Raw genomic sequence first — 11,370 nt, forward strand, 5'->3', positions numbered from 1 at the left:
ATCCAGGATGACGTCTATTTTGCAAGACAAACATTTTAGCAAACGTTTTTTGTTATTAACCTCGATAGTATAGAAGCGCTCCCTTCTGTTTTTATAGATTGGTTGTGACCGAAAACAAACGCTGTGTTTTTAAAACCATGTAATCTGGTGCCTGACTACACTGTGAACTTCATAAACTATTGTCTTGATCGATCGTCATTGGATCGACTAACGGTCCTTGTGTTCGTAGACATATTTAGGCTCAATCGGTCATCGGAGTCGGGATAAAATAACGGGAAAACCCACCCTTGTTTCCGCGCGTTTCGCCTTGTCATGAGATGTGTTTAATATAAATCCGTAACTCTCGCTATCGAGAATTGATATTGTTTTAATGTTCTCAAAAAGTAAAGCATTTCATGGAACAATATTTCAAGAGAAGTCTTTCACCATTACCTTCTGTAAACCCTGTAAAATATTTGTAAATCTGTGAACTTTTTTTTTTTTTTTTTTTTTACCGAAAGTGTATAATGGCTTTTACGCCCGCCAGGCAACGAACATTCCGATGGCCTTGGGTTCCAACCCAACTGATGTGTTCATGGTGATCTTGTTGGGTGTTGGTTAAAACGTTAACGCACACGTTAGTCTCGAGTTTAAATATTGTGTAACGTATAAATTATTCATTTTAGTTTCGTGTACTGTCAGGTGGTGGACCTAATATACGTTGACGTCAAATGAGATGGCGGCTTAAAGACGCTGGACACTACTGATAATTGTCAAAGACCCTCAACATGTGCATAAAATAACAAACCTGTGAAAATTTGAGCTCAATTGGTCGTCGACGTTGCGAAATTATAATAAAATGAAAAAGAAAAAAAAATGTCACATGAGGTTGTGTGTATTTAGATGCTTGATTTCGAAACCTGAAAATCTAATTCTAAAGGTCTCGAAATCAAATTCGTGGAAAATTACTTCGTACTCGAAAACTACGTCAGGGCCTACTTAAGGAAGTGAGGGAGCCGTTTCTCACATCGTTTTATACCATCAACAGCTCCCCATTACTCGTAACTAAGTAAGGTTTCTTGCTAATAATTATTTTGAGTAATTACCAATAGTGTCCACTGCCTTATAGCCCCAATCTTAAAGGTAAACCAATTATGCAAAAATGGAAACGCACAGATTTGTACGCACGGCGCAGAGTATTAGCCAATAAAAAAAAAACTGCTTTTGACTTCTAGTTGAGGGTGCTATACTCAAATGACGTCACGAGATCTTGTTGAAACTATTGGTGCGTTCGTTTAGCTCCCCTGTGTCGACCCCGGTGTGTGGCGGTTTTTTCCTAGGACGAACGTGGGTAATTATCTGCACACACGCCACACACCGGGGTCGACCCAGGGAAGCTAAACGAACGCACCCCGTGTCTTCGGCACCGGCTTTATGGCCCCCGTCTGCACGTAGGAAAGCCCCAAAACCATTGTTTTATATTTTTTATAAAGTATGTCGTTTATCTGCAATTGGGTTATTATTCCCATTTGGGTACCCAACATAATATCCCTTTAAGCAGTGCACTGTGTCAACCTCGTTTTCATGGTTATACAAATTCACCGCGCCTTTCGTCCCAACATGCTGTACTCGATCCCAGTAAAGAGGCAAGTACAGTGAGGAGGTGGGAACGACATTGATTGTACCTTCGAATGCCTCTATGGCTTCGGCATCATTGCCATCTTCCGCTAGCCGCCCGTTTAGAGTAACCTCCATGGTGAAGAAGGCGTAGCTCCCATCCATCATACCCAAGTCTTTTGCGTCCAGTAGGAAGTTGCGCACGTCGGCCCCGTAGGCAATCACTATAAACACTGCAAAAGAGAGATCAATCAGGTTATAATCTATAATTTAACCATGCAAAAGGCCAAATACAAATAAAAAACATGTTAGCCGTCCCCCTGCCCACTTCATTTTTAGAGGCAGCCTGCTTTATTTTGTTTTACTCTTTTTGTAATGCCTTTTCATTAACGAAAGGGAAACAAAGTGTATAAAACAAAAAAATTCTTGATATGGAGTTATATTACTCCGTTTATTCAACATTCATCAGCAAAAGCATACATCAAACAAACACACTATTAAAAGACACTCCAGTAAAAACGTATAATATATAACAGGCACAGTAAGTAACAGGAAGCAGCTCAGAAATAAAAACAATAATAAATTTTATTTCAGAAAAAGTAGCTTATTTTTAAAAACAGCCCAGTCGGTCGTCTTTAAACATGTGTCGGGCTACTATTTTGAAGAAAAAGAAATCAAAGGCCCTCCCCCTTACTTTTTTTAAAAGGGAGGAGGCTCAACAATTTTCCTTTGTTGAGGCCTCCTAATAGACTCCCTCAAAAAGAGATGTTAGAAGTCTTGTTTCAATATGCAATGTAGATTTTATAACGAGGATGTATGCATGCCGCATTGAATGGTATATTGAGGGACCATAAAACAAGACTGATCATCCGGTAGGTAAAATGAGGCAGGCGCCGGTCGCTATGAACGATTTGACGTGGAGTCTCTCTAAATGACGTCTAATTATAAGTTAAGTACGTGTGCCGTATTGGATTCAGAACTCGTCTTAAACACGAGCTTAGAGTTGTTAAAGTACAAGGAGTACAGGGGGGGGGGGTAATTAATCTCAATTTGAAACGTAATTGATTGTAAAGTTCGTAGACCTACCTTTTTTTATTTTATTCAGAGCTGAAATATTTTTCCTTGAAATACTGTCAACATCATCAAGGGCACTAAGACGTAAGATTAATCATCGTTAACACTTCTTTGTGGGGTACATTGTTCCATCGAGCACAATGGGCACTCTCGTCAGCTTATTCACCGTACAAACATCCTTACGGGTCAGGTTTGTGGGGCCCTGTGTCGTCAACCTATTGTCCTTTTTCTTAAAAACTTCCTTGTGGGATCCATTGTTCCAAATAAGGTTCCACTTTGTGGGGTACATTGTTGTGTGCAAGGGCCCTTCCGTAAGACTATTGGGACTGTATCTATGCCGTGTGTCTCAAAACAAACTATTCACTTCTAAAATGGCTGCCGAATAAAAAAATATATGATTCTGGGGAAACAGGTTTAGTGCATGAATAGCTTATGGGCTCAACTTTTATATGACACAAACAAGTCCGGAAATAATGTATGCTTGGTTGAGCACTGAAGAATGAGTAGCCGACATTTTGGATGGAATTTTGTAAGCTTTAAAGGACTAACCTCTCATAAATCGGAAAACCAATTCCTGAACATACCCTTTACAAAAGTGAACAGAACTTACCCAAGCATGAATTTATTTACAGACTAGTCGGTGTCGTTTGAACGTCAAGTCCATAAGCTATCCTTAAAACTCTTCCCCCAGAATCATATACTTTTTATTCGGCAGCCATTTCAAAGTTGAATAGGTTTTTTTTAGACACTCTGCAGAGATAATTAATGCACCACATAACTGATTATGGCCTTGGCGCCCCTATCAAAAAACCAAGATAATTATTTTCACTTTAAGGAGATAAAAAGGGTAAAACAAACACTTAAGCTTCCAGGATATCATCCGTCATGTACTGATGTAGATTATGTCAACCCATGTTATCCATTAAGGTGATTATATTGCCTAAAAGCCTCAAAATGCGTCCAGGAAAAAAAGAAAAAAACATGAACCAGGTAAATTGAAATGTTCTAGAATTTCATATAATAATACGCTCCGTAACTCGAATAGTGTCTATGGGTTATGTATGACATGACAGATCAGGGCTTTATAAAAATTAGTCTTTCTAGCGGCTTGTTGTCTCGTTATGTGTTGCTCCCACCGTTGTTATTCTAATTAAACACTAATTTGCGAGCTGGTTTAAGAAATGAGTCAAAAAACGTTAACGCATCGCCGCCCGGATTGGGGAACACACGAATAAAGGAAAAACTTCTCCTCTGTAGAAACCCAGTTTAGAATCAATACAAATCTCCACCGTTTCCATTTCACAACTTAGAAAACGTATCAAACGTTCACAGGTGACTGTTTTGATATGTACTTTTTAATCCAGGTTCGAAGAAATGAGTCACACAACCCGTACGTGAAACTTTGTATAACAAATCTGAAATTACACAATGCATTCCTGCCCTCGTAATCGCAAAAGGTCTTTTGCACGGGTTTTCAAAGAGCGCAATTATTACTACAGTCAAACACATGACCTTATTACCAGTGTAACCTAGCGCCGACCCAATCCAGTGAGGCAACGGGTATTGTTGACGAGAGTTTGATCGCGTACGGCTTTGCCTTTTTTTTAAGGGTACGGGTTTTGTTCGCTTCGTTATTTCTAAACGCAACAAACCTGAGCAAGTTCCGTCCTTCAAACTCCGTAGTCTTATTTTGTGAGAAACTGATCTTATTTCCACCATGCAAAGTTTCAAATCGTACTGATCTTTAGTTGTTACCATTCGTCAAATTTTGTTGCCGCAAGTTCGCAAGTGCGAGTAGGCCTACTTGAGTATAGTGTGAATACAGACAGTGTTTGTTTTCCAAAGTTTAACTTTCTTCTACAATCCTTACAAGATTGTTGTGGTGTTATTTTCTATACTCAAGTTAACGTAGGTCTACTTCTTTATTGTTGTCTCTCCTGCTCTTATTCCATCAAAGACGGAATTGACCTTGACTTTGTAAAACTTTGACTAACGATATTACAGATTCATGGTTGATGGCTTGTCAGAGTATATTTTGTTGAGGAAGCCGATGATAGGTCTAAATGCACTGACAATTACGACAAAGGATGTCAGTGCGGATCTCCTAAGTGAATTACTCAGCGGACTTAAAAGCTTCCTAGAACTACAATTGGTTACATGTCCAAAGTGAAAAGCCAAGGGAATTGCAAATTATACATTATCTGTCATATTTTTAAACGTGTTCCGGTTTACAAGATAATGCACTGCATGAGTTGTGTTAAAACACCTGTCAAAATTATGATGGTCGAATGTTCTCCAATGAACAGACAAAACTAATCAGCCATCATTGAAAAACAGTGAGAGACGTCCTAGTTTCGTCCTTCAATTTGAACTTTGTTTTTCAGTTTTGTGTTCAGTAGATTTTGGCATGTAGCCATTAGAGATTGTCAATGTCAAGATTGCAATGCCCAAAACCTCACAAGTGAAACAGACAAACTAATCAACCATCCTTGAAAAAAAGTTAGTGATGTCAAAAGTTGTCCTTCTTTTAATGTAATTTTTGTCAACTTGGTGTAAGTTAAGTCACCACATTTGGCATGTGGCCATTAGAGATTGTCCGTGGATGGATGGCAATCGAAGTTGTCAATAAAACATTTTAAAATACGAGTGCATATTTCTGTCATTCTGAATGTCTAATGCACCGGACGTCTGATTTTTTCTGGAACAATAATAGATTTATTAGAGTTACTAAATCCAGGGCCCAGTTTCAAAGAGCTGCTTAAGCATAATTGTATGCGTAAGCAAACATAAGCAGGATACCTGTCACAGCAGAATTGTATGCTTAAAGGAACATTACAGACTTGGTTTTGCTAGCAAAAATGTTGCTGGCAGTGTAAGCACTTTATGTAGTCCACCATATACATAACTGACAAACCTGTAGAAGTTCGAGATCGATCGGCCATCAGGGTCACGAAAGAATTTTGAAAAACCGATTACAAATTTTACATTGCATCGATGCAAAAATGAATAAAAAAGCTCCCTGAGCGATAAATTCCAAACACGAAATTAGATTATTTATTTCTCATCAAAAATGAAATTTCAGACAGAAATATTTCAAGGGAAGTTTTCTACTATCATCATCATTAGACCGTGTAAGATTTATGTACATGGTGATCTTCACGATTTTTGTTTCTTACCAATTCTGTAACTTTCCTTAAAGATCTTTCTGGTAAGCAAAAATAAGCAGGTTACCTGTCACAGGCTGTGCATGTGGCATAGTATTTTAGCTGGTAACATTATTCTGGTAAACATAACGTTGTTGTGCTTAGCTACTTTGTCTGCCTTTAAGCAGCTCCATGAAATTGGGCCAAGTGGTCTGGAAGGCCAACTCGTTCAGTACTGTACTCTTACATGTGTTGGAGAACTGCTCGCATAACTTAGTACTTTATAGTACCTGTTACTCGCCTGACAATGACAAACACTCGACTAAATCGACTGGGTAAAACTTGAAGCTGATCACAAAATCAATTAAAACGATTGCAAAAAAAAAAAAGATACTAGCCAGAACAAAGTGTTTAATGAGTAGTTCTCTCCATCAAAGGCTCGAGGCGAGCACACGATTTTTGAGTGACTAACGGAGCCAGAGCTTAAGCCAAAGTCTATACATTGTGTACATGTGTATGCCTAAAGTGTGTGATTTCGAAAGAGACCAACGTACTTTTATCAAACAGATTAAGTGCTCGTTCAAGTCTCTTTTAACACAAAACAATATAATCAGTTATTAATCACACAAGAAAAGGATCTGTTTGTCAGCATGGTGACACCATTATTGGTTTCAGGTCAAGACAGTGTGCTGACCAATCGATTTAGGTTTAGGTGCTGGCAGCTTATGTTTGCTTTATTGATCCCACATTCAATATTTAAGGGAAATTTCAGTGAACTTTTCCTCCTGATATCTCAGAAGTACAGTACCATGTCTTTTTTGTTTAGGGGGATGTTGGTTCGTTTGTTTCTTTCTTTGTGTGTTTTCTGTTTCTTGAGCTCGTTCTCATTCTCAACAATGTTGTCAGTTGCCTCACTTGGTTCAATTTTGTAAAACTCCTGTTTCTTAAGAAAAACAGTGAGACGATTTGATGTTAAATCTCTTTAAAGGCAGTGGACACTATTTGTAATTACTCAAAATAATTGTTAGCATAAAACCTTACTTGGTGACGAGTAATGGGGAGAGGTTGATGGTATAAAACATTGTGAGATATGGCTCCCTCTGAAGTGACATATGTTCCGAGAAAGAAGTAATTTCCACGAATTTGATCGAGACCCCAGATTTAGAATTTGAGGTATCGAAATCATGCATCGAAACGCACACAACTTCGTGTGACAAGGGTGACTGTTTTTTTTCTTTCATTATCATACCGCAACTTCGATGACCAATGTAATGGAGCTCAAATGTTCACAGGTTTGTTATTTTAAGCATATGTTGAGATACACCAAGTGAGGAGACTGGTCTTTGGCAATTACCATTAGTGTCAGCTTTACACTGAATTGTTTGTAAAATGTTCCCATTACATGTGGCGTTTTTGCTTTATCTATTGAATTTATTAAATTATTTATTTATGTTTGTTTGTTTGTTTGTTTTTAATTTCACAATAGCAACACATTGTAATGGATACAAGACTTGTGAGCCTTTAAGAAAGACTCAGCTAGGGTCGAAACGTCAGTTCATTACCTTTTTTTGGTCAAATTTTGTTCCTTTGGCTGATTTTTGATTAACAGTTTGAAACTACCAATTTTCTCGAATACCAAACTCACCCAGCTTGGTATTGCTTTGGCGGTATTTTGTGCAGCTATTTCCAACGATAACACACAATACGACTATTTTCTATGTCATAAAAACTGTTTCGCCCTTTTCATAACTAATTGACTTATTAAATGAAAGCAATAAAGGACATACATATTTTATTATTATGCGTAAAAACGTTACTATTGGAGAACAAAGCACACTATATAATGATTTACCGTGAGCATGGGGGATACCAACGTATGCTGTAAGATCATACACACCGTGTCGTACTGATGGCGTTTGATGCAGTACTAGCAATACCAAACAAAAATTGTTTAACCTTATATCTGAACCTTACTCAAAACAAATATTAACTTAAAAACTGACTTGGTAAAGAGCATTTGGGAGCTGTTGATAGTATAAAACATTGTGGGAAACGACTCCCTCTGAAGTAACGTAGTTTTTGAGAAAGAGGTAATTTCTCGACTGAAATAATAAAATACGTCTAGCTAGAATTTTTTTATTCCTATCTGAAAGCAGATTCGTCCAATAAGGGTGTTTTTTTTCAATTGAGCTCAATTTTCACAGGTTTGTTATGTTATGTATATGTTGATATACACCAAGTGAGAACATTGGTCTTTGACAAATACCGATCGTGTACCTTCCCTTTAAGTTGTATACCCGTTGCTTTATTTCAGTACTACATACTGTTTACTTCAGAAACATGATGTAACCGAGTAGAATTTAGCTTGGGGGCCCAAAGAAGTGCCCAAAGTCTCTTCGTACCTTGCAAAAGGTACCAAGTGTCCAGGGTACAAAGTGGGCAAGGTACGACGTGCCCTGACACCTCGAGTTCGAGTGCCCGAGTATTGAGTAATCTGATATCCGGGAACGAAATCCAAAACTTGGTACCAATTCATTGGATCTCCAAGTAGATTCTGAGTACTTTATACTCTCTAAATGATGCAGAATGAGGTGAACAAACATTTCCCCCGTCCTTTTGACTAGTGTTTTAGACGACAATGTGTGCTTGGTATGTTACACATCTTGCGCACACAAATACTTTATAGACTAATTACATTTCATTTCCCATAGCTCTATTATTTTATTGATTTTCTTAAAGCACATACATTGGCGTGTCGTGGCTGAGAGGTTAATACATCGGACTCGCGTTCTGGTTGATGAGTCATCAGGGTGTGGGTTCGAATCCCTGTCATGACACTGACGGTGTGCTTGAGCAAGACACTTAACTATAATTGCTTGTCACCCAGGGGTAAAACGGGTACGTGTGACTACGTGATGGCAGAGATGGTTCTTGTGATTGATTCAACTTAGTGCGTTTTGGCAGCACAGGCTGTATACCGGCCAGATAAATTAGATAGTTTGGGATGAAATAAATGCCACAGTGACCAGGGAAAATAGCTTGCAAAACGCAATGATAATTCTCAAGAAACGTGCTGTATAAGAGCTGACATTATTATTATTCTTGTAGAATGAAAGTGGTATTTTGACTACGGGTACTTAAAATCGTAGCCCGAGTGTATTTTCTGTAAGAGTACTTTGCTAGCCTGGTACGTGTACAAGTGGGAGTGCGGTAAAAAGGTCAACAGTTACTCTCGAGTACGAAGTAACTTGTGTATGATATTTACTTTACAAAGTGAGTTGGGTAAGAAGTGACTTGGGTACGAAGTGACCGACATCGAGTAAGATCGTTACCCGAGTATGACTTATTCAGCACTGTTTTATATTTTAACAGCACCACCGAACCCAGGTCATTTTGTATAATATTGGTCTAAGTCGATGTTCATCTGTATCCAAAATGTTAAGACAATGTGCCGTCGCAAACAGTTTCGAAATCCCCCGTGCAAAAAACTTGAATCACACAAAAACACTGTGAATTAGTTTCTGAAATGTTCAAATTTTAAACTCGGTGAAAAACTTGAAAGGTACCGACCTCTTGAATCATCCTTTGCAGCCTTCAACTGTTTGAACTTATTCGCTGCCTCTCGCTGAATGCTCACCAAATTCGCCTCTGCAAGTTTCTCCAGAGGTTCAAACTGATTAAAGATGGCCACGGTGATGTTATTCTCCTCGAAGTCCGTCTTTAAGATCTGTGCCGTCAGAGACCAGAGATGGTGCGAGGAGTAGATGATCGCAACCCTGTCGTAGTTGAAGTTCTTCATGATCGCCGTGAAGAACGGCGCGCTGAACTTGCTCGGGGAGGCGGTGCGGGCGAACGTCGGGTACGTCTCCTTTTGGGAGAGGGTATCTGAGGTGCATCCCCACGAGACAACCGGGACTTTCCAGTGAGCAGCAAGTATTCCACCGGGCTCGCAGATGATGCTGCACCCCGGGCCGATGTACGCGTCCACGGGCCGGCCGAACTCATTCTCGTCGGTGTGCAGGTCGCTAAAGACCGGCAGGCCGACTTTCGTCTCGCAGTTTGTATTTTTCCAGACGAAGTCGAGTTGGTGGCCGGCAGCGTGGATTGCCCCGTACCTATGCCTCCCTATCTCCGAGTTGATCTCATCGATGGCTATCTTCGCCGCCCCACCACCCCGTGAACCGACGGGATTTGCCCCTTCCCACTGGAACAACAGCCCCAAGTTGATTGTCCTCGGTGTACACAAATCAGCAGAGAGAACCATAGTCCAGAAACACACAAACAGCGTTTGAATCCATCGAGGCATGTCTGTTTTCTGCATTTAAAATCAAACTACTCGTTTTTTGTACACGTTGAAATCCAGTGTTGCACATGTACACTCCAAGCTTTATAGTGTAATGCTGTATCGTATTACAAGACAGCCGTATTAAAATGTGGAGTGGCAACAACCATGCAGGTATATCTCTTGCGGCGACACTGCGTATGCGAAACTCAATTTCCCTCTCGCCAGTGAATGACCATAGATTCCTCATTCCGCATCACACAGTGCCCATCACAGACGCATAGATACATCATTCTGCATCAACAGTGCACACACACGGACGCAGCCGATATTCGACGCAGCAATCTAACACACGCTTACTTTTTAAAGACGTCTCTCGTATCCACACCATCGATGAGTCCGTTCTCGCCGCACTTCAAATCTGTTAGTGACTGACAACAATTCCGTACACACTTTCAATTTCGAAGTGCTTGTCAATATTGACCGAGAGAGGTCCCGGTGCGACATTTTGTTTCGGTCGAGGTCGCCATAGCAAAGCAGCACAGACTCTGATAAACATGTTTTCTTTCTTTGTTTAGTTTGGAACAGTCTAATGCCCAACAGGTTGTTCCCCGAAACGGTTGGGCCAAGTAACAAAAAATGCCAGTTGATCGTCCGGATTTTTCAAAATTAAGGAGGACGAGTGCCCTTTTTTCTATTGTTATAATTTTCTTTCAAAGGTGGTCGCCAAACATTTTAATTCAAACTGCTGGCCACCAATTCTTCAGTTTATCGTCACCACACCACTTACTTTATGTAGTTACAAGTTCTTATAAGATAATAAGTTTAACGAGAAATGTACAGAAAATAATGTCTTGAAAACAAAAAGGTTTAAAAAAGAAGAAAAAATACGGCCTCAAAAAGGGATGAGGGAGGGGACGATCAACATTTTTATTTTTTGCCTTATGCCCAACAGGTTGTTCCCCGATTCGGTTAGGTGAACTCTGGAAAATGGCTGATTTGTGAAGGAGACTCTTTGTCAGTATGGATTTACATCTCAATTACTTTTGATTCCATCTTTGTGTGTATGCTACGGAGTCATAGGGGTCTTTCATGGGCTCTGGTTGGTGTAACGGTAAATCAGCCGTGACCGTCACTTTCTGATAATTAAACTGAAACCTTCCCTTTGTGAGCACACATCCTTTCAAGCAGACTATTCTGATCAACCTGATCGGTTGTTGTTGTTGTTTTGTTGTTTTTGTGGTAGGAGGGGGGGTGTTGGTGTTAGGGGAATAC

The 11,370-nt window shown here is 39.7% G+C and overlaps 1 protein-coding gene across 2 annotated transcripts in view; it reads right to left on the bottom strand.

Moving 5' to 3' along the window:
* The window catches only part of LOC139937032 (atrial natriuretic peptide receptor 1-like), a 68,364-nt gene extending 57,748 nt beyond the window's left edge, over positions 1-10,616 (bottom strand). Inside the window, exons 1-2 of one of the 2 annotated variants that reach the window (XM_071931983.1) lie at positions 9,384-10,616; positions 1,665-1,829 (exon numbers count right to left, since the gene is read on the bottom strand). In XM_071931983.1, the coding sequence (XP_071788084.1) occupies positions 1,665-1,829; positions 9,384-10,134 (916 nt within the window). In that variant the 5' untranslated portion in view covers positions 10,135-10,616. Of the gene's footprint in view, positions 1-1,664; positions 1,830-2,682; positions 2,706-9,383 lie in introns of those variants that run through there. The other variant, XM_071931984.1, reaches the window with a different exon arrangement.
* Between the last annotated feature and the right edge of the window lie 754 nt (positions 10,617-11,370).

Source organism: Asterias amurensis, chromosome 5 (genome assembly GCF_032118995.1).
Source record: "Asterias amurensis chromosome 5, ASM3211899v1".
Taxonomy (NCBI): domain Eukaryota; kingdom Metazoa; phylum Echinodermata; class Asteroidea; order Forcipulatida; family Asteriidae; genus Asterias; species Asterias amurensis.